Raw genomic sequence first — 24,859 nt, 5'->3', positions numbered from 1 at the left:
TTCAGTAGAGAATGTGCAAGCTAGTATGCCTTTGAGTCATCATTCTCATAAGGCAGAAAGTGCCTCACCTACTCCTTGTTGTAGTCAAGGAAAGGGAAAGAAGACTGAAAGAGAAACAAATGTTGCTGATTTGTTTAATTTGTAAGAAAAAGAGGTGGTTGAATCATCTATTGGTAGGTTTCTTTTTGCTCATGGTATGACATTCTTTGTGTTGCTTTCCTCATATTGTAAACAAATGTGCAAAGATATCTATTTTGTTGGTCCCTCACTTGTACCACCTAGGGAAACAAAACTACACACCACCATTCTTGATAGAGAGTACTCAAAAGTGGGCATTTTGATGGAGGATATGGGATAGACCTGGTTGAGGGATGGGTGCTCCATCATCATGGATGGGAGGACTGATATCAAACATCGGCCACTCATCAATCTTATTGTCACTAGCACAATGAGCTCTTATTTTATTAGAGGTATAGATTGTTCAAGGAAAAGGAAGGATGCAACCTTCCAATTTCAGATTTTGAAAGATGCTATTGAAGAGGTTGCACCAGCTAATGTTGTGCATATAGTCACCAGTTCATCTCAAGTACGTAAGTTAATTAGATCAGTTGTAAAGGGTGCTTATAAGCACATTTTTTGGACCCCGTGTTGAGTACATGCATTGAACAACACCTTGAACTAGGAAATTTGTTGATGCTATGCAAGTGGAGGAGGATGACACAACTCCAATATTGCTTGTTGTTCCATTGGAGGAGGAAGACCCTTGGTCAACCAGTGATTCAAAGGCTAACTCTAATGATGATTTGGATTTAGACACCTAAACCTACAATCTGTTGTTTATGGACAGCCATATATTTGCAGATAAAATATCGATTTTGATTATTATAAGCAATTGATTGTAGAGTTGGACTCCTATGTTATTGTTTATTGTTTAGTATTTTAGTTGGACTTCTCTTTATGTCATTTCAAGCATGAAACTTCCCTCTGGGCATTTTTGCTGTATGTAAGCCATATTTTTATAATGGAAGTATTTGAATTTTGTTTTTTTGCTATGTATTGAGCTTCTAAAATGTCTATGGTGAATGATTTATCAATGTTATCATATACACGTTTAGAATCTCTCTATATAAAAAATCCCTTTTTTTAAATAGATGTTCCCTGCCATTCCCTAAAAAATGGCCCTGAACTGTACCTGTACCGGGAACACATCATCGTCCTCTAAAATTTTCCCATCCCTAAAACTCGATAGAGAATAGGGAAAAACAAATTCACCTAGAGATCTGAGCTATTTGTTCATCATTTTGGGTATTTTCCAGACTTAAAACTTCATTTTCCAAATGGAAAAATTCCATTTCCAAACTGTAGGAAGGATTTTGAGGAGCATTTTTTATGAACTGTCAATGATATTGTTGATGTTGTTTCTAAAGTTTTTAGTGAAGATTGATTATTATGACTTTACTTTTTAACCTTCTTCAATATCAATCAAGAATCCAAGACCTTGAATTCTCAATCTTCATGCATTTTGTTTACATGGGATTTCATTATTAATTATGATTCAAGGGATTCTTCTTTTTTAGGTGATGCAAGGAATGAGTGTGTGGAATGGTGGAGAATGAAGAATCGGATATACAAAAGAATGCAAGATTAACATGTTCAAGGAAAGATAATGATCAAGCTTGAGCAAAGGAAGATGGAAGACAAGTTCCAAGAAAGAAGCTCAAGACGAGTCTCACACTTTAAGAAGGAATACAAGATGTATAAGGAAGTGAATAATTCTACAAATAAAGAATGCTATCACAATCTCGGATTTCCGAGAAAAATTGCTACAATAAAATCAAGATATCCCAGGATAAGAGATTCAAGAAGATGATGAAGAGTTCCAAGAACAATGGAGTCTAAAGGAAGAAGAACACTCATGAAGATGAAGCAATTTGGGAACATAAGCCATCATGAAAGATTACAAGATACAAATGCTGACGTGGTGCCTACTTGTCTTCAACCAATCAAAGGAGTCCAAGTCGACATGTCCAAGTTCATCCAACATGACTCATTCACAAGTTAATCTGCAAAAGGCATTTAATGATATACTACAATCAATTTTCTCATAGGAACACCCTTGAAAGAATATATACTTAAAGATTTGTAATCTTCTCATTAGATGGTAAGTTGTAACTACCCTAATTAAGGTTTCATTGAATTATCTTGGTTGTTGATTTAGAATAAATTTAGGCCCTTCACTTGTAATTGGGAGGAAATTTAGGCCCTTCACTTGTAATTGGGAGGTCTATAATTGGGAGGTCTAGCTAAGGCTTGACCTTCCCATTTGTAAATTCATAGGACATTTAGTATTAGAAGTAGCAGTAGGAGGAGGAGATCAGCAAATGTTGCCAAGATTATGTTAAATTTGATATACAATTTTCATTGAAGATATGGTGGATCTTTGTGTGTTTTTTTGGCATTTTGCATGGTATCTAATTCTCAAAGTTTTGGTTGAAGTTCATTGATTTAAGTAGAGATAAGTGGTGAATTCATTGGTTCATAATTCATACATTTGTAGTTTGTTGATTGCAAATTGCAATGTATAGTTAGTTTGAGCCCACTTAAGCACTAATTCAATTGTGGATGTCCACGTGAATTTTGCTAGCATCAGATATTTGAATGAAGATTTATAATATGAAAACCCTTTGATACCTTTGGAGATTGCACCAAGTTTTGTGTACTTGTTTCCTTGTGGAGAAGCAAAGCTAGGTTTAAGGAATTCATTTATCAAAGTGTAATCTATTATCATCATTGTCCTTTGGTGTAGAAGTAGATTAGATTCTCTAAACCCTTACCCTCCTTTGTCTTTATTTGAAATCCCTGTTAGTTTAGCATTCAAGTTCTAGCTGCTTCGAGGGAAAAGAAATGATCAAGTCCAAGATCAATTGTATAAGTCCCTGTGTATGTTACCAGAAATCACATCAATTCACTGAGTTATATCCAACACAAGGCTGCATGTTCACAATGTAAACCTTGGAGTAATTGTCATATTGTTTAGAACATGAGGTTTCCTTGTTCAAAAGAGAATAGACTACTTAGTATTTTATTCTGTGTTGGTGTCACAAAACACTCATCAACAAAATAAAGACTACTTGCTATCAAAATCCTAATTATTAGTACCTCTTTTGTATCTTCTAGTATGGTTTTCTAGCCAAGACGATCTATTGTTGTAATTTTTCTTTTTTTTTAAACTAGTATATATATCTTAAATAAATCTATCTAAAGAAATGCCGAGGGATATCCATTATAAAATAATTAAAATTTAGTTTACTGCACCCAAAAAAATCTTGCACTCACTTAAGTTTTTTATTTTAATTTCTAAACAAAATGATTATTTATATGATATATCTCCAGAGCTTGCAATTTTGCCAAATATTTTATTTAGTGTTTATTAAATTATTTTTAAAACTATATTCTGTTTATTCTCACTATTAAATTTTTGAGGTGTAGATGATTGTCAAATTTAACCTGAAAAGATAAATGTTAACATTAACACACTCACATCCATCCTTTCTGCCATTGTAGAATGTCTCTCGGCATTTATTTTCAGATTTAGATATCTTGCCAAACTAGCTGTTTCTATATTACATCTATTTTAGTTTCTTTTTTATCTTTAATAAAGATATTCTCATAAATTTCAGAGTATCTTGATTGGTCATAGCTTACAGTCTCATTAACACATTAGTATAATGTGTTTGTTGTAACTTATTTCTTTCATAAACATCGTCAAAAATGGGAGATATCCAAGGACTTACCACAGATGTCAGATGACCAGTTATATCTGCAAATTGATGCCGACTGAATAGCTAGAAAACCAAAATATATACAAAATGCAAATCTATGCAACATACGTCATTGACTAATAGGCTTTTCACTGTGGATTAAGTTCTCATGCAGAAAAGTAAATAAATCTTGAATACTGCATTCAATCTACCATGATTTTACATTCATATGATATGGGTATGCCTGTCAATTATAAGGGCACATGTATTGCACCTGTTAATGGTATACATGCTAGATTGTATACACGTTGAAAACCATGTGCCATGATGGAGCATTTTGCACACTAAGAGGTTAATTGAATCACAGTGTTGAGATTCAGACACCGTGAAAATTCCAAAAGTTGTTTTCTGACTAGACTTGAACATGACCAAAACTTGGCAATTAAAATTTAAAATATATAAATTATTATAATATATTGAATAATTTGTTTAATGGATTTTCAGTTTTTGAATTATCTTTCTATTTTTTATGTGGATTCGGCAAGGTCTGCATGTTTCAACTACAAACTTGCCAAGCCTGACTTGGAATCAGATCCATAAGTCCTTGACTAAAATCAGAGAGTCTCAATGAAGTGTGTTAACTAGTTGTAAATTGTAGCCAAACAAAATCACCAACAGTACTACTACGAACAATGCCCTAAAGTTAACTGCAAGAGTAAATTAATATGTCTGTTACTTATTGCATACATAAGTTCCACGATAAAATCACCTTTTCAATGACAACGAGAACCCAACTTTTAATCATGCAGGAAAATATATCCAGTTGCAGCAGTGCTAAACATCCAACATACCTGATTATAAACAAATCCTTTCAGCATGTTAAAGAAGTCGTTATGTCTTTCTTGTTCAAATCTTTCAAGTTCATTCTTATTATTTTCCTGCAAGAACAAGGGTTTGAGTTTATCATAAGTAACATCAAATAAAATCCTTTTACTAAAAATTCAAAAAATGAGATAGATATTGTACAAAATATTGTATGACAAGACATTGAATGCATTATGTAAAAAATTCAACTAAAGTCTAAAACCAGCAGGGTTTCCAATTTATATTACCTGGTGAAGCATCATGTCATACAGACTTTGCCATCTGATACTTAAATTCTATGGAAAATTCTTATCTAAATGATCTATCCAGACAACACTAATTGACCACACAGTCAAACATTAATATTTAGATCTAAGACCATCCCCAATTATTATTTATCCATATTGCAGGCTCCTAAAGGAGTTATTAAGCAAATTGAATCATTACTTAGGGGCTTTTTATGGTCTGCAAATATGAGTGGTGAAAAGAAGTTGCCTTTGGTCTCATTATCAGATATGTTGGTCCCATTTAGCTTTGGTGGGGTGGGCTTGCACAATCTCTCTAATCGGAATAAGGCTTTTGGAGCCAAATTGGAATGGCAGATGTATGTGAAGCCAATGTCGAAATGGTGTCGATTGCTTCAAGAAAAGTATCTGGATAATTTGGCTCCTTCAAGGACTCTTACTGTTCTTGATCCTCCTAAAGGGTCTGTTATTTGGGATTTTATGATGAGTTCTAGGGATCTTATTACATCATTTGTTTCATGGGAAGTTAAGAATGGTGAAAGAATTAACTTCTGGTTCGATTCATGGAATGGATTTCCTCCCCTTGCGTCTCACGAATCATTGCAACCTATCATGAATATCCTACTAGGTTTTAGGGGATCATCCTTCCTTGATTATGTCTTGGCTGTTTCTATTCATCCAGGAAAAGTCATATGGAAGGACTCAGCCTCTCTCCATATTTCCCCTGATTCTGCAAATAGGTTTAACCAAATTTTGTCACAAAGGGAAGTTTTTTTATCTAACAAACCTGATTGTCTCTTCTGGGCTCCATAAAATGATGGGGCATTCTCAATCAAGCAAGGGTGCAGAGTACTTCAATTTTGAGAGTGTAATCAAGAAGAGCATTGAGCATTTAATTTCTGCTGGAAGAATTCTGTTTTGCCTAAGGCTCGTTGTTTTGTTTGGCTGACCCTGAAAAAAGGGATCCTAACTAGTGATAGATTGTGATGTGAATATCAGGATTTAACTGTGTGATTTTGAGTCAAACTCGATGACCCATGTTTCATGAGTAGTGATTCAACATGAATCCATCTCTCATGAGAATAAATGGAACACTTAGCACTCATTGGATCTAGGTGATGCTCACAGGGGTGAAGCACCGGGACTTCCCGGGAGGTCACCCATCCCAGTACTACTCCAGCCTGAGCGCGCTTAACTACAGAGTTTCCTCCACAGTTAAACCCAAAGCTTGCAACCCCATTTGCAAAACCTTCACCAAGTGTTGTGCCTTATGAACCATTCATTAGAAAGCCCCTTAAGCTCATCAATTGATAAGTAGGAGATGATTTCCACAGCTAGTCAAATTGTGATGTGAATATCAGGATTTAACTGTGTGATTTTGAGTCAAACTCGATGACCCATGTTTCATGAGTAGTGATTCAACATGAATCCATCTCTCATGAGAATAAATGGAACACTTAGCACTCATTGGATCTAGGTGATGCTCACAGGGGTGAAGCACCGGGACTTCCCGGGAGGTCACCCATCCCAGTACTACTCCAGCCTGAGCGCGCTTAACTACAGAGTTTCCTCCACAGTTAAACCCAAAGCTTGCAACCCCATTTGCAAAACCTTCACCAAGTGTTGTGCCTTATGAACCATTCATTAGAAAGCCCCTTAAGCTCATCAATTGATAAGTAGGAGATGATTTCCACAGCTAGTCAAATTGTGATGTGAATATCAGGATTTAACTGTGTGATTTTGAGTCAAACTCGATGACCCATGTTTCATGAGTAGTGATTCAACATGAATCCATCTCTCATGAGAATAAATGGAACACTTAGCACTCATTGGATCTAGGTGATGCTCACAGGGGTGAAGCACCGGGACTTCCCGGGAGGTCACCCATCCCAGTACTACTCCAGCCTGAGCGCGCTTAACTACAGAGTTTCCTCCACAGTTAAACCCAAAGCTTGCAACCCCATTTGCAAAACCTTCACCAAGTGTTGTGCCTTATGAACCATTCATTAGAAAGCCCCTTAAGCTCATCAATTGATAAGTAGGAGATGATTTCCACAGCTAGTCAAATTGTGATGTGAATATCAGGATTTAACTGTGTGATTTTGAGTCAAACTCGATGACCCATGTTTCATGAGTAGTGATTCAACATGAATCCATCTCTCATGAGAATAAATGGAACACTTAGCACTCATTGGATCTAGGTGATGCTCACAGGGGTGAAGCACCGGGACTTCCCGGGAGGTCACCCATCCCAGTACTACTCCAGCCTGAGCGCGCTTAACTACAGAGTTTCCTCCACAGTTAAACCCAAAGCTTGCAACCCCATTTGCAAAACCTTCACCAAGTGTTGTGCCTTATGAACCATTCATTAGAAAGCCCCTTAAGCTCATCAATTGATAAGTAGGAGATGATTTCCACAGCTAGTCAAATTGTGATGTGAATATCAGGATTTAACTGTGTGATTTTGAGTCAAACTCGATGACCCATGTTTCATGAGTAGTGATTCAACATGAATCCATCTCTCATGAGAATAAATGGAACACTTAGCACTCATTGGATCTAGGTGATGCTCACAGGGGTGAAGCACCGGGACTTCCCGGGAGGTCACCCATCCCAGTACTACTCCAGCCTGAGCGCGCTTAACTACAGAGTTTCCTCCACAGTTAAACCCAAAGCTTGCAACCCCATTTGCAAAACCTTCACCAAGTGTTGTGCCTTATGAACCATTCATTAGAAAGCCCCTTAAGCTCATCAATTGATAAGTAGGAGATGATTTCCACAGCTAGTCAAATTGTGATGTGAATATCAGGATTTAACTGTGTGATTTTGAGTCAAACTCGATGACCCATGTTTCATGAGTAGTGATTCAACATGAATCCATCTCTCATGAGAATAAATGGAACACTTAGCACTCATTGGATCTAGGTGATGCTCACAGGGGTGAAGCACCGGGACTTCCCGGGAGGTCACCCATCCCAGTACTACTCCAGCCTGAGCGCGCTTAACTACAGAGTTTCCTCCACAGTTAAACCCAAAGCTTGCAACCCCATTTGCAAAACCTTCACCAAGTGTTGTGCCTTATGAACCATTCATTAGAAAGCCCCTTAAGCTCATCAATTGATAAGTAGGAGATGATTTCCACAGCTAGTCAAATTGTGATGTGAATATCAGGATTTAACTGTGTGATTTTGAGTCAAACTCGATGACCCATGTTTCATGAGTAGTGATTCAACATGAATCCATCTCTCATGAGAATAAATGGAACACTTAGCACTCATTGGATCTAGGTGATGCTCACAGGGGTGAAGCACCGGGACTTCCCGGGAGGTCACCCATCCCAGTACTACTCCAGCCTGAGCGCGCTTAACTACAGAGTTTCCTCCACAGTTAAACCCAAAGCTTGCAACCCCATTTGCAAAACCTTCACCAAGTGTTGTGCCTTATGAACCATTCATTAGAAAGCCCCTTAAGCTCATCAATTGATAAGTAGGAGATGATTTCCACAGCTAGTCAAATTGTGATGTGAATATCAGGATTTAACTGTGTGATTTTGAGTCAAACTCGATGACCCATGTTTCATGAGTAGTGATTCAACATGAATCCATCTCTCATGAGAATAAATGGAACACTTAGCACTCATTGGATCTAGGTGATGCTCACAGGGGTGAAGCACCGGGACTTCCCGGGAGGTCACCCATCCCAGTACTACTCCAGCCTGAGCGCGCTTAACTACAGAGTTTCCTCCACAGTTAAACCCAAAGCTTGCAACCCCATTTGCAAAACCTTCACCAAGTGTTGTGCCTTATGAACCATTCATTAGAAAGCCCCTTAAGCTCATCAATTGATAAGTAGGAGATGATTTCCACAGCTAGTCAAATTGTGATGTGAATATCAGGATTTAACTGTGTGATTTTGAGTCAAACTCGATGACCCATGTTTCATGAGTAGTGATTCAACATGAATCCATCTCTCATGAGAATAAATGGAACACTTAGCACTCATTGGATCTAGGTGATGCTCACAGGGGTGAAGCACCGGGACTTCCCGGGAGGTCACCCATCCCAGTACTACTCCAGCCTGAGCGCGCTTAACTACAGAGTTTCCTCCACAGTTAAACCCAAAGCTTGCAACCCCATTTGCAAAACCTTCACCAAGTGTTGTGCCTTATGAACCATTCATTAGAAAGCCCCTTAAGCTCATCAATTGATAAGTAGGAGATGATTTCCACAGCTAGTCAAATTGTGATGTGAATATCAGGATTTAACTGTGTGATTTTGAGTCAAACTCGATGACCCATGTTTCATGAGTAGTGATTCAACATGAATCCATCTCTCATGAGAATAAATGGAACACTTAGCACTCATTGGATCTAGGTGATGCTCACAGGGGTGAAGCACCGGGACTTCCCGGGAGGTCACCCATCCCAGTACTACTCCAGCCTGAGCGCGCTTAACTACAGAGTTTCCTCCACAGTTAAACCCAAAGCTTGCAACCCCATTTGCAAAACCTTCACCAAGTGTTGTGCCTTATGAACCATTCATTAGAAAGCCCCTTAAGCTCATCAATTGATAAGTAGGAGATGATTTCCACAGCTAGTCAAATTGTGATGTGAATATCAGGATTTAACTGTGTGATTTTGAGTCAAACTCGATGACCCATGTTTCATGAGTAGTGATTCAACATGAATCCATCTCTCATGAGAATAAATGGAACACTTAGCACTCATTGGATCTAGGTGATGCTCACAGGGGTGAAGCACCGGGACTTCCCGGGAGGTCACCCATCCCAGTACTACTCCAGCCTGAGCGCGCTTAACTACAGAGTTTCCTCCACAGTTAAACCCAAAGCTTGCAACCCCATTTGCAAAACCTTCACCAAGTGTTGTGCCTTATGAACCATTCATTAGAAAGCCCCTTAAGCTCATCAATTGATAAGTAGGAGATGATTTCCACAGCTAGTCAAATTGTGATGTGAATATCAGGATTTAACTGTGTGATTTTGAGTCAAACTCGATGACCCATGTTTCATGAGTAGTGATTCAACATGAATCCATCTCTCATGAGAATAAATGGAACACTTAGCACTCATTGGATCTAGGTGATGCTCACAGGGGTGAAGCACCGGGACTTCCCGGGAGGTCACCCATCCCAGTACTACTCCAGCCTGAGCGCGCTTAACTACAGAGTTTCCTCCACAGTTAAACCCAAAGCTTGCAACCCCATTTGCAAAACCTTCACCAAGTGTTGTGCCTTATGAACCATTCATTAGAAAGCCCCTTAAGCTCATCAATTGATAAGTAGGAGATGATTTCCACAGCTAGTCAAATTGTGATGTGAATATCAGGATTTAACTGTGTGATTTTGAGTCAAACTCGATGACCCATGTTTCATGAGTAGTGATTCAACATGAATCCATCTCTCATGAGAATAAATGGAACACTTAGCACTCATTGGATCTAGGTGATGCTCACAGGGGTGAAGCACCGGGACTTCCCGGGAGGTCACCCATCCCAGTACTACTCCAGCCTGAGCGCGCTTAACTACAGAGTTTCCTCCACAGTTAAACCCAAAGCTTGCAACCCCATTTGCAAAACCTTCACCAAGTGTTGTGCCTTATGAACCATTCATTAGAAAGCCCCTTAAGCTCATCAATTGATCCCGGTGCTTCACCCCTGTGAGCATCACCTAGATCCAATGAGTGCTAAGTGTTCCATTTATTCTCATGAGAGATGGATTCATGTTGAATCACTACTCATGAAACATGGGTCATCGAGTTTGACTCAAAATCACACAGTTAAATCCTGATATTCACATCACAATTTGACTAGCTGTGGAAATCATCTCCTACTTATCATCTAGTGATAGATTGCAAACACTTAATATTGCAGCTGCTTTTCAGTGTGTCTTATGTCACAAAGAATTAGAATCTGTTGATCATCTCCTTCTAAGTTGTGAATTTGCTCAGACATGTTGGCAGTTTGTGCTTAATAAACTCAGCTTCCCTATGCCCTTACCAAATTCTCTTTGAGATTTGTTTCAGTCCTGGCCAACCCCTCTTCCAAAATCAATGTTCTCCTCTTTATGGAAATGCATTCCTGCTTCAGTTGTCAGGGCTATTTGGTGGGAGAGGAATAGGAGAATTTTCAGAAAAGTTGCCTACAATATAAACAATGTGCTCAATCTTCTTGAGAAGAGCATTATTGAATTGGTTAATGCTAATGTTCATAAGTTCACAAGTCATCATGTTTTGACACCGTCAGATTAATTTAATTGCACAATGGAAAGGTCTCTTGTTTCCCTGTCTACCTACAACATTAAGTCCATCTAGGGTTACTTCAAATAGGTCCAGCATTCAATGGATCCCTCCAGTAATTGGTCGGTTTAAGCTAAATTTTGATGGAGCTTCCCGAGGGAACCTAGGAAAATCTGGGATAGGTATGGTTATTAGGGATCATAAAGGGATGATTTTAGCAGTCAAGGCATCCCCTATTCAATCAAGCACAAACAATATGGCTGAAGCTTTAGCCCTTCTCAATGGATTAGTACTAGTTAAATCTTTGAAACTTTCACCTCTCCATATTGAGGGTGATTCCGCAATTACCATCAATGCGTGTATCAATCGTTGTATATCACATTGGTCAATTCATTATGTTCTTCAACAAATCTGGCCTATTCTGGATAGCATTCCTGAGTGCTATATATCTCATACATATCCCGAAGGGAACTCACTTGTGGATGGTTTGGCAAATTTAGGAGCGGATGATATTATTATTGAGGCCTCAATTACCCTGTTCTACCCTCACCTCTACCCGACTCTTTTGGATATCATCACATCATAAAGTATTCAAGCCCATTAATATGTGCTTCCTCGTCCTGTAGTGCCTCCTGTGTTTGCATTTTGTGCCTAGATCTAGTTTTGGTTTGCGAGATACTTTGATACTCCATGTTATTTTACATTTGAGATGACTTAATGGTCAGATGTTAATATTTTGATTTCCAGTATCATAGATGTTAGATTACTATGTTGTTCAATTGATCATATTTGCATGATAATGCCTTTTTGAGATGACAGTATGTTTTATGATGATATCTGGTTATCTAGTATTTGGACATATCCTCTGATTACGTTTATATGTTGGATTTGATGCTATAATTATTTACTTCATTCTTGCTTTGTGATGCTTTATGCGAAAGTGAGTGATGTAAATGGATTATTTCAGCATAATTAAATAAATGGTTAAAAAGTCATTTAATGCATTTATTGATTCGGCTATGTTACTATATGCAATTGCACTTGATCGTGTGTTTTAGTGTGTAGGATTTATGTCCCTGGCAGTGGCACATGGAGTTAGTGATTCAGTTGTTCATATCTAACCAATGTCGTCCCTGTATGGTCGACGTATCCTATTTAATTGTTTAAATTAAACCCTCCAGTGATTTAATAAATCTGGACTCATTTGTATTATGTGATTAGACTTGTGAATGTGTTCGTGCATTAGGAGGTTCGCATTTGTCGCGAAAGTTATTAAGGAATTCTTTGATTTTGGTTTAAGGGAATTTCGGGCCTTATTTTATTTAATTTAATTCCCAATAGCTTTGTCATAGATGAATTTCAATTACTTGGAATAGCGTGTTTTCATTTGGTTTAACTAGGTGACCTGGTTATTTACCCTAATCCTTTATTCACTTGAAACGTGAATAAGTATCCAAAAAGGAATTTTATTCCTAACTTCTCACTTTTTAAAATAAGAAATTTGAGAGCAATTTCTAAATCCTCTTCTGTAGGATTGCGTTTATGTTCGTTGTAGGAGCTACAGGCGTGGGTTCATAACAAGATCGGTCTCATTGGATCCAGCTCAAGGAGACCTTGGATTGCTGTATTCTCAGCAGCTTTTGCGTGATATTTATTTTATTGTTCAAAATCTCATTTTTTCCCTTTTGGTTGTCAAGTAGGGCTCTCCTGTTTCCCTGTTTCAGCTCCGTTTCTGCTTCCATTTTTGGTAGTTGTTTATTAGGAGGTTGAGAACTAGTGTTCCCCTCCGTATTCTGAGTGCTAGCTCTACCCAGTTGGGAGCATTTCCCTGATTTTCATGATGGGGGTTTGGGGTTTCGCACCATTATGTTGGTCGTTTTTGCATACAGTGTTCTAACCAATTTTTTATTGAATTTTTTTGGCTCATTCATCCTTGGGTTGAATGGGTTTTATTTTTTATTTTCGTCAACGTTGGGATTTTGGAGGTTTTCACCTCGATTTGTGTATCCCCCAGTTTTCTTGAGTTTTCTTGGCATGGTGTTGGTCGTGGATGTAGATTATTCGTAGGATGTCAATCCGACCACCATTGCACTTTTATGTTGCATTGGGATGCGTGCTACATCTGTACTCCCGATCTTGTATTATGTTGAGTGATTTGTCACTTGTGTCTCTTATTCTCATTCAACCCTTGTATAGTCTTGATTATTTCGTATAGTTGGTTGTGCCCACACACGAGCACGTGGGCGTGTGTTTGACGAGATCTTGCGAGACCCAAACTCCCAGATATAGGCCGGTTGAGGGATTGTTTCATTTAGGGTTGGGTTGGGAACTTGCATTGCCTTTGAGCACTCATTGTGATATGAGCATGGGTATGTAGGGTAGGCATGTGGAGTGGCTTCTCTGGTTATCCCGGTTGTTTCCCGACAAGGTAACATGAGGAAGTTCTAACAAGTGATAACTAAATTAATAAATGGGTAATAAAACATAACTTAGATAAGTGAATGCCTGTACGGTGTCTCCAAAGGCATGGCATGATTTTCCCAAGGGATTCGTTCCACGCCGGTGTGATGGTTTCCTGAGGGATTCATTCCGCATCAATTTTAGCTTGAGCTTTCCAATGCCAAGCAACTTACACTACACTAGAGTCCCTACATAGTTGACCCATAGAGTGTTTGACCAAGACCTATTGTACTTGCATTGTCTCATGATCTTGGTTGTAGTCCTCTTTACTGTCTGGCATGAGTGTTAGCCATGAATGTTTGCTTTATGTGCGTTTGTGGTTGGATCACTATCTCCATTAGCACAGTGGGAGTGGGCCTACAGGTTCCATGTGATTGGGAGACGTAGCTATCTATACCACTGCTCCGGACCGATGTACAGAGATGGTCTATTTCCATTTGCGACCGATGCTTGATGTTTCACTTGGTTTATCAGGGTTTTTGAGGTATGTTTCCTTGTGAATTATGCTTTAATTGGAATGCTTGGATATCATGTTTAGATGATGTTAGTTTCATTGATGCATTCCTTTATTATGATGTTTTAGCATATGGTTAGATGATGTGATTCACTATTAGTTGGAGTATCTATGCTTTGTTGGATTAGCATGTTAGATCCTCTTGGTTTGTGATGTTATTACGTTGTAGTAGTGATGCCCTCATAAGACAACTCTAACTATCTAGTTGGCAATTTGGGATGGTACGCGCGGGGGATGGCTAGGGCCTTTGAGGTCTCATGAAGCTATTACAGTTGGGAGGAACCATGCACGAGTTTAGTTGTTTATGTCCATTGTGATGTTGCTTTCCGCATGTTTTCTTATGCTACTATGGTTTAGATGGATAGTTGTGTTTCCGTCTGGTGTTTCATGCTTTCGAGTGTCCTTGCCTCGAGTTTCTGGATCAAATAATCCCTGGTGTGGAGGTTCTAACTCTATTCTTTTCCTCGGAATGTTTCCTTGTATTCCTGGGTGACAGTGCTTCAGCATTGGGCGATATTGATAAAATATCGCACGCCTTAAGGAGAAATGTCGTACAATACTAGAAAGTATCACACAGCAATGTTGAGTGGAAGAGTATCACACGACTATAGCCAACTCTATTGCGTGACCCCTAATAGTGTTGCACAGTAGTGGTGAGATATCTCGTAAGATACAGGACAAGTATCACATGGCTGTATTAAAATATCGCCTGGCTATTGTGAGAAATATCGCATGGCTATAGTGCAAAGTATCGCATGGGTCTGTAAGAAAACTTGCTCGGGCGACCAGCGGGCACTTTTTCACTTGACTGGAACTTTTTGAGAGGTGACTTGGCTACCCTTTATGGAGTTCTTGAACTCTAGTGGGTCTTCCAGGTTCGTTTGTGATTGATAACCTCAATAGCATTGTCGTTTTTGGTTTTAGTGTCGCTTGGAGATTCGTTGGAAGCCTGGATTGGTTGGTTAAGTCTTTCATTGCGATCTTATGATCGGTTGCATATTGATGTTATTTAATTCCATGTTTTAAATATATATATATATATATATTAGCTTTTATTTATCCTTGTTCCAAGGATCTCCGGGCAAGGCATTACACGTCCCATTTTCTATGTTGTTTAGTATTGGTCTTTTAAGCTTTGTTAGGAAAATTATTTTATTTCCCTTGTGCACTTTTTAGTCTTGGATTCTTGTAAGAGGCTTATTTGATTTCATGTTCTTTGATCTTTCATTAATATCGGGCTTATATGGTAGTGTTCAAAGTTATGATGTGTCATTAATCTACCACATATTGCATCCGTGGGTTAGTGTGTTGCGGCAAAATCTCTTTTTTCCTTGGGCATTCTAATGGCGTGGCAGATCTGCACGATATCTCTACTTCGTTTATTTTGGTTGCCTCTTCATGATTATCAAACCCATTGAGTTGTCTTGTGAAGTGGTTTAATTTAGTGCCCCTGGTGAATGTTCTTCAAAAGGATGAGTTTGAGGATGCTTTGGGGCATTTAGCTGTTCAGATGGTGCCATCCTGTAATTTGTGGAGCATTCCTGGTTGCATAAGACTTTCTTCCCTCCTGTTTCTGTATCGGACTCCGAGTGGGAATCCTACTTGAATGTGCCCTCCACTCCACTGAAGGCCTTCGTATATGGTAATTTGGAAGATCTTATGGACATCTTTGTGTCCTCGTTTTAGTCATTGTCTTTTACTTTTTCTCTATGTTTATGTGTGTGATCTCATTTTGGAGAACACGTTTGCATATGCAATGGAACACCCATAAACCCCTTTCAGTTACTTCATTTTTTGATTCAGGTTGACTTATGGTTTCTTAATGATCTATCTGCATTTTCTTTCATTTGGATGAGTTTTTATTGTAATTTGAATGGGCATTACAAGTAGTTTATATTTGTTTCTGATTTTGCATCCTGTTATGTTAAGTCAGCCTTCATTTACTTTCAATGGAAAGTTTTGATATTTAATGCTCTATTCATAATTTTTCTTATATGCTGCTATTTTGATCTCACCGGTCTCTTGGAGTTTTTTTGTGTTATTTTTAGTTCAGGGTTACGGACTGGACTGGTTATTCTACTTATGATTTTTTGCTGTCCTCATATTCTACATCATGGATAATGACTTTCAAGGCAATATTGGCAGTTTTTGTCTTCCCCTCGCGAATTGTTTATTTCAGCGGTTTGAGTTTACTTTGACATTTATATCATATTATTTGAGATTGGATCTTTAATGCCATTGTATTGTATTGTTAAACTTGTATTTTTCCTTAATGGGCTGGATTTTAGTTCTTGGAATGGGGTCTCTTCAATCCAAATTGTTATTTGGGTTTTAGGCTGGGGGATATAATCTGCTACTTTGGGATGTTCAGCATCCATTTGTACTTGGCAATGGCCGGAGTTTTTCTTTCTGGTTCTTTTCTCGGGGAGCTTTTTTGAGCCAGTTTTACTATTAATATAAATATAAAGTTTCGCCAAGAAATATATATATATATATATAGATCTAAGAAGGAAATTTTAATGCATTATGCATTAGTATTTCATCATTCCCTGCACTAGTTCCAACATACATGCCGCCATTTATTGATTTACTTCTAATCCCAGCTTCAGAGTTTCAAGAGAGAGGCAAACCTATAAATATATTTTTTTATAAATTACCAATTTCCTTGGATCTCTCAACCTAGTTTTGTCTTTTCTGTTGAATCAAAAAACATTAACATGCGAAAGCTCAAAAGATTAAAACAATTAAATATATGCACTATGTGACAAAAGGGCATTTATGATGAAACAGAAAAACCTTGATGCGCTCATATTCCTTCACCGCACAGTCTCGCGCCTCTTCTGTTACTTTTATTGTGTCCTTTAGTTCTTCTATCTTACGATTCCTAGTTTTATCACCTCCAAAGATTCTTGAGGAAGCAACAGCCAACTTTTCAGCTCGGGCATTCATTGAAGTAAGGTCAGATAAGAGAGTTTGTACAGTCAATAAAGCATTTGATCTGTCCGAGAATGCTGTGTGTACAGCCTGCATCAAGCTGAGGTACTCGTGCAGCTTATCCTGAAGTGAAAATGCAATTTTCAAAGTCATTGCATCTTTGGAATAGCAACAAAGAAGAAGCATCGGTGCTTTCAGAAAGGAAACTAATTTTGAATGCTCAAGAGGCTACAGTCTACATTGGTTAAATAATGAAATAATAACAGGGTAGTCATAGAAGCAAATACCAAGTGTTTAACTGATTGTGCATTTGCCTCTCGATAAAATCGGCTTGCTTTCACGGCAGCAGTGGCCACACGTTTGCAATCTGCAGCGCGAATTCTCTGTGCATTAAAAGTAGCCTCCTCAGTTTCAAACTTTGAAAGTTTGATGAAGGCTAGACCAAGTTCTCCCATTGTTTCTCCAATCTCCTGCTGAGCTTTTACAAATATCTCAGCCTGCACATATGACAACAACAAAAAAAATTGGTTTTATATCAATAAGTCAAAGCTTAGAGCAACTCACAAGTAGACTACATATATCCCAGTCTACTGAATCCCATGCAATACAAAAAAGCATAATGTTGTTACAAGAACAAACCTTTTTAAAAGGTAGTTAAAAAGCCTGTCTGAAATGTGTTAGTCCCACTCTTTTTCCTATAGCAAAAGACTGTAATAGACCTACTTTGGACAATATGAGCATTTGCAGTTTGACAATTTAATATTTATCGCTAACAACCTCATACAAAACAAATGTATAAATTTTCTTCAGGAATGATCATATGCACTCATCAAGTGTAGAATTTAGTCAAAAATGACTTGACTTACAATCATAAAACCAGAAAATCATAAATTAGTTTTGTTCATTTTGCATAACTAATTATTAGTATTTTGTTCACAAATTTCATGCATATATTTCACTAATGTTTCTGCTTTTAGAGCTTGGTATATTTGTCAATTACTTTAGTCAGCTGCTAGGCAAAGGCAAACTAGCTAATAAGTACAATGATGTACTGAAATCTCAGGGTTTGGAAAGATCTAAATTTCAATTTTTTGTTCAAGCTCATGCTTTTTATGGACGTGTTTAGTCAGCTCCTAAACAAACTCAAAATAGTTATTGAAATTGTACACAAGAAAAATAGTATAGAGAAATCTAAGGAATAATCAAGTTACAAATTATAGTTTTTGTACAAGCTATTTTTCAACTTGTTACCTTTTAAGACAGACAGTTCAGTCATGTTTATAAATGGACAAAAGCAAGAAGTGTCGGGGAAACGGAGAAAAGTTAGCAACAGGCTTTGCCAATAATGGCGTAATAACTCAGACTACAAAGCTGATGAAAACAAGCTTATTGGCAATGAATTAGTAACAGTACCAAGGAAGTTGTTAAACACATGAAACCAAACAATAGGCACAAAATACACAAGTTTTCACTCTTGCAACATGCACTAAGAATTCTGCAAGTCAAGATCTTGCAAATTTTCAAGAAAAGAATAGAACAAGTTCACATAGAAATACAGTGGATGAAAATAAGTGTAATAATCATGAAGACATCTTTAAATTGCCACAGCTTTCTGAATCAGGCATTGCTTCTTCGAGTAAAGTTGTAAAGTTCCACAGTAAAAATGAGAGAAGGAATAAACTAAATGTAGACATTTCACAGCAACGGAAACCATTTGTGTCAATAAAACCCACATTGACTTTATCCAGATCTAAAGATGAGCTGTCAGAAAACATGATAACAACTATAAAGCAAATGCAACAAGAATTCATAACACATTACCTTTGTTACACATAAAAAAGATTTGGATATGACCATGATTCTATTGTGATGATGTAAACAAAATAGGACAGTCATAGTCATGAATACATAAAAGAAATGAAAATTTATGCGAGGATAGCTTCCTACCTGCTGAGATGCATCCATTAGCTCATGTTCCAAATCCTGCAATTTTTCTTTCTTTTCTGAAAATTCTTTGTCTTCCTCAACAAAAAGAGGCTTTACTCCACCCCAGTCATTAGTGACAGACTGCTTTAATTCCTTGAATATTCGAATGAGATCCCTCCCTCCCTTTGCTGGTTGAGCAACATCCTGAGCAGAAATTGTTGGAATACCTTCTCCAAATAGCTGTCGAGGTAGGTTGACAGCACCGTCCAGCATTCGTGAAGCCATATCTGTGGTGGTGATTAATGTTAGCTTTCCTTCAACCTTGAGAAACAACCTCAACTCATCACTCTTCTTGATTAATGGGTGTGCAGCCAATCTGCAAAGATATTTCTCCAGTGCTAATCTTCGCTGTTCAATGAATTCCTGCTTCTGCATTACCTGGCTTTCAACTACACTCTTATCAGGACGGGGAGGAATGAAGAATCCTCTATAGGATTCTGCAAGCCTATCAGCCAGTGTTACTACATCTCGAAACCTCCGTCTGACACTAAATACTGATTCACCAAACTCGGACATATTGGTATGAGTTACAATCAAATAAGTCACATACGTGTTCCCCCCTGGAACAAGAGTGTTCGTAATTTCTTGCTCCTTCTGAGGTTGAGATACTGTTATTGTCAAGTACTCGGAACAACTCGATGAGTCCAACTGTGAGAAAAACGAGTCACACGTATCTCTCGTGCTGTTGCCATTTCCAATAACAGACTCTTCCCCGAAAGGAGTAAACACAACATCCGCATATGAAGGAGGCTCAACATAGGCTTCATCCCTGAAACTTCTACGATCCAAGCCATTAGAATTCTTTAGGCTTGAAAGCATGGGATCTTCGGGAGGGAATGAATGAACATCATCCTGAGATGTCATTGCACTCCTGTAATCACTGTTAATGGACATAAATGTCTGCGGAGATTGGTCTAAAATGAGACTTTCCATTACATCCGGCGATGTAAACAAATGAGTTTCTTGAGCTTCGTCGTTCTCAGAGCCCATCATTCTGCTCAGTTAGTAAGATGATTCGGCAGAATTATACAATTACCTACTTACAATTTATGGTGTCACAGTTATTTACAATTCGGAGACCAATTTCTATTTAGCTTCCTATAATCTCAAATAGACTGAGTAAAGAGGAGAGCTGGCGTAACATAGACAACATTTGTCAAGACTGCCGCTACTGTGCACCAAATTTCTGGCAAAAGATTGAAATAATTGCACAATATTAAAATACAGATAAAAAAGAAATTGAAGTCTTGATTAAGATTAGAACAAGCAAAAGTCAAAAAGTTCATATTTTTCCAAGCAGATGCCCTTTTAATTATACACAGCTCTAGAAATCCACTTCATCTGGGAATTAGGCTAAACAACAATTCTGAAGGTTCAGTAATTCAATGACTTCAAAATTTGTGGCAGAAAGCATCTCAACTTCACCTCCCGTTTCATAAAACTAATATTTATCCCTTCTTCATTAACTTCAATAAAACAATAAGCATAATTCAACACACAGATACTCCAATAAAATAAATTCCAAACCAAACCCCAAGATAATGAGTTCTCACACACAATCCAGAGAATAGGATGATAAAAATCGAAAATGAACTCCCGAACCTTAAATTTTAGGGCTCACTAGTATTCCTCACGAAGATTCGAACCTCGCACAGCTTGAATTTTAAAAAGGGCACAAATATTCTAATTCAGGCCAGGAAAAGCTCAAATTTTCGCCAAACTCGAGATATCTGGGCTCGTTCTGTAGACATTCTGAATGAGAATTTGTTTCCGCGGCCATGCACTGGTCTCTAAGACAAAATCTGCAGCCAAATATATAACTAATGATATCAAACCCTCTGTGCTTAATCAGTTTTTTATCAAGCAATACATTTGCAAAGCACGTGGTGATAAACAGAGGTAAAATAGATTTATACTGACCAATCTTTTCAGAACTTTGTTTGAGAGTGTATTATTATTAAGTTTTCTGTTATCGATAAGGTTGACTGTTAGCCTGAATTTTTTTAAATCCGTAGTAAGTAATTAGTTGCTTCATTTGTTGGGAAAGGAGCTTTCTCACTCGGGGCCATCGTGGAAGTATGACTTTATTCATTTTTATAAATTAGTATACAATTAAATATTTAGTCTTTATTGAGGTATTTATGGGGAAAGTTTTTTAAAGATAAATATAGTAATTATATTACTTTTATTGCTTATTGAGAAGTACTGAGATATTATCTATTGATAGATTGTGATGTTCTTACTAGCAATGGTATTTTAGTGTACAATGTGTAAAAATATTTGTACAATAAATGAAGTGGTTTTTGTAATGAAGTTATTAAGAACATAATGAGGTTCTATTATCCATAAATTCATGGTATATTTACAATATGGATAAAGGAGGGATGGAAAGTGATATATCTTGAGGTAGAGAGAGATAAGTTAAGAGAGAGACAAAGTAATGCAAACATAGAGATGGAGGCATAAAAGAAAAAATATGAAGAAATAATGCAAGAGAGACATACATAGAAAGATATGGAGGTATAGGTAAAGGGAGAAAGAGAAGAAGGATAGAAATAGATAGAGATAGGGAGAGAGGGAGATCAAAACAAGAATATGGGAGATGGAGAGGAAATTATTGAGATATAGAGAAAAGGTAGGAGGAGAGATGGTGCAATGGCATGATACAGAAATAGAAACAAAAGGATATATAAAGAGAGCAAGGGAGATAGAGAGATGGAGTAGAAGACAAATAGATAGAAGTAAACATATAAAAATAGAGAAGAAGGAGAGATAGAGATATATAAAAAGTTGAATAAATGGAGAGAGGAAGAGGGGAGAGAGAGACAAATGAGAATAGAAAGAAAGGGGGGTAGAATCTCTCTCTCTCTCTCTCTCTCTCTCTCTCTCTCTCTCTCTCACACACACACACACACACACACACATATTTGTTCTTCCCCACCTCTCTCATTCCTTTCTTGTTTCTCTCATTTTAATTTTCTATATCTTCTTCTTATCCACCTCTCCTTTCTAGCATCGCCTCTCCTTTCCCTCTCATTACTTTCTCTTTTATCTCATGTTGATTTTCTCTACTTCATCTCTTCCTCTCTCTTTTCCCATGTTCTTCTTTATATGCCTATATATTACAAAAATATTTTAGATTGATTCAAATTATAAAATAAAGTGAAAATATAATTAACATTATAACTGTGCTTAGAATAAAACATTTAACATACAAATAAGTTATATTAGAATTGTTAAAGCTAGACATTAAGTGACAAGGAAAACTAAAACTTTTTTCAAAAATTAAATTAAATTAAATCAGTATTTTTTTATGGTTGGTAAAAGGCCAAAGCCATATAAATTTCATTAAAACAATAAAATTTTACAAAATTCTTCGTTCAAATGGGCACCAGTAGGAAAGATTGAAGAAGAAAAATCTTCAGTCTTGCCTGGGACAGTAGTCCTATACAGATAAAATAAATAAAAGGGGCATACCCAAGTATTACATTGTTGGTATCTTGCAAACATTGGGTTCTTTTAAGTTTGGAATAATTATTGACACTTGTTCCTTTCATGTTTGGGGACTTAGGAAGTCATTCCTTCCTTTACATGCTTCTTAGGTTTAGTCAGTTATCATTTGAATCTTAAGTCAAGTTTGCATTGTAAAGAGCCTTTTGCAGATATTTGTGTTGGTTTCAAAGCACTCCCTTGCAACTCTGCATCTCTCAACAAAACTTCATACTCATTCAAAATTAGTAGTCTCAAAATTCAATTTGTTAGATATGATTATTTTCGAGAAAAGAGTTAGTGATTTAGTCTTTAAATAAAGAGGGCCCTTTTTAAAGGTTAGTCTAACGATATTCTTTTGTTTATTTAATTGTATCTTTCTTAACTTATTGATATACCTTTGTATTATTAAATTTAATTAAAGTATAGAGATTATTGTTGTCTATTATTATAGGGCTGAGAATACAATTTAGGATAGAAGTGACAATTTATTACAAAATCTGGCTATAATTTACATGATTTCCCAACTTAAGTTTTGATATTTGTTGAAAGCTAATGTTCATTTTTTTAAAATACATAATAAGATGTGAGAGAGGAAATCCTAGTAAAGGATATTTGGGTGACTAGAAGTTCTTAATCTCTAGTTTAATAGCTAAGTCTAATAAAATGCTACTAATGCTCTAGAGAGTTTAAAGTATACCTTGTTATGCGTTGATCCAAGTGAGGGATTAATACTCAAGTTTGGGATTAGGTTTTGATCCTCATTATTCCTTAGGCATTTTACAGTCTAAGATTCCAATGGGTTGATGATGTATGTTGCTTTTATCTTGTATGAAAAGTCCTAGCTTTTGTCACCATAATTTGAAACTAATACCGTAGTTTAACTATTTGATTTATCCAACAAATGAAGAAGAATCTGAAATATACTATTTAGGAATTAGTTATGCATCGATTATCTTATTATTTTAACAACCTTATTAATTTGGTCTTCTTGGTTATGCATAGAAAGTATGTCAAAAATAGGGGAGAGTCATAATCTACTCATTTTACAATCTTTTGAACTAAACTTCTAGATAGTAGAGTGTACATTTGAAGGAAATTGAGGAGAATCATAGTTTCTTGTTATCAACCCAAGGGAAAGCCTCACAATTAACTGCCCTCAAGAGTTGGTCCTATGATTTGAGTGGCACAAATTTATAATGTCATAATATGAATAAGATTACTTCAATTAATGTTAGGATGGTGATTTACTTGGTTAGAGAGAGGTCAAATAAGGGTACAAGTCTAGTGGGAGAAAGATTGAAAATATGATAATATACTAGCCTTCCATCATTTTTCGAAGAACTTCCTTATGTTATACAATTGTTGTTAATGCTAATTTGAGTGAGAGTTTTTGTTAAATTAAAACAATCAGTGTAAATATTAGTTATTATCTCAAATTGTAAATTATTGAAAAGTATCTAAATATTTTGTCACCTCATTTAAACTCAGTAGAAATCACTTTGAATAGAGCATAAAGATAAGTGAAGATGAGATTTACTTCATTCATTCATTTGAGATAGACACCAAATCATATTTCTTAATATTTAATTTCATTAATATCTGTATAGTTACATTATATAATCTCCTTTGTTTAGATAGAGCACCAAGTCCGAGAGCAAAAGGAGAGACCTATATAGTTCCCAAGGAAAAATCTTCAAACACGGTTACGAGCCAAAAAAGGCTAAGTTGGGAAAATAAGACAGAGACAAAAATGAAAAAATTAGAAAACATGGGAAACCTATAAGGGACCAAATTAGAAAACTAAAGCTAGAACCAAAACTAACAAAATTGCCTTAACCAAGAGACCGCCAAGGAGCTAACCAAAGCTAAGGAAGTCTAAAAGAAAAAAGGAGTGAAACCAGATAATGGCATAATTTAATTTACATAATTGATTAATACATCCCAAATTTTGGCAAGTCTAAATTAGCTTACTTAGGGGTCCTCCTTCTTATAGATCATAATATAGTCCTATGCCTTATCTAGATCAACCTTTGGTTGTCCTAGTAGGACGAATGCTCCTTTTTTCCTACTCGATCTGTTGATATTTGGGGTGGAAAATTCCAACTTTCTCAAGTCCAAGAAGTCCATCTTCATCATTGTGTAGGACTCGAACACTCTTAAGTAATTGAGTAACCATTCCTGAAATAAAATCAAAATTATTATTATGTAATACTTTTCTATTGGGAACTACAATAGGAACAATTGTTATGTATGATAGCATGAGTGTTGATGGTATTCCTTTGGGGGAGTATCCTAAGCATTGGAGAGTTTATTAGCATGATTGACATGCTGCATTCACGAGTGTATTTGTC

The 24,859-nt window shown here is 36.9% G+C and overlaps 1 protein-coding gene across 2 annotated transcripts in view; it reads right to left on the bottom strand.

Annotated features, from left to right (window-relative positions):
* The window catches only part of LOC149550371 (sorting nexin 2B-like), a 44,913-nt gene extending 23,783 nt beyond the window's left edge, over positions 1-21,130 (bottom strand). The window contains exons 1-6 of one of the 2 annotated variants that reach the window (XM_089793399.1): positions 20,937-21,130; positions 20,619-20,818; positions 18,978-20,202; positions 17,318-17,527; positions 16,893-17,153; positions 4,613-4,699 (exon numbers count right to left, since the gene is read on the bottom strand). In XM_089793399.1, the coding sequence (XP_089649525.1) occupies positions 4,613-4,699; positions 16,893-17,153; positions 17,318-17,527; positions 18,978-20,009 (1,590 nt within the window). In that variant the 5' untranslated portion in view covers positions 20,010-20,202; positions 20,619-20,818; positions 20,937-21,130. Of the gene's footprint in view, positions 1-4,612; positions 4,700-16,892; positions 17,154-17,317; positions 17,528-18,977; positions 20,203-20,618; positions 20,900-20,936 lie in introns of those variants that run through there. The other variant, XM_089793398.1, reaches the window with a different exon arrangement.
* Positions 21,131-24,859: the final 3,729 nt, after the last annotated feature.

The sequence above is a fragment of the Cupressus sempervirens genome, chromosome 7 (assembly GCF_028749045.1).
Source record: "Cupressus sempervirens isolate cs-2001-9-10 chromosome 7, ASM2874904v1, whole genome shotgun sequence".
Lineage (NCBI taxonomy): Eukaryota > Viridiplantae > Streptophyta > Pinopsida > Cupressales > Cupressaceae > Cupressus > Cupressus sempervirens.
This window is presented reverse-complemented; position numbering and strand designations above follow the sequence as displayed.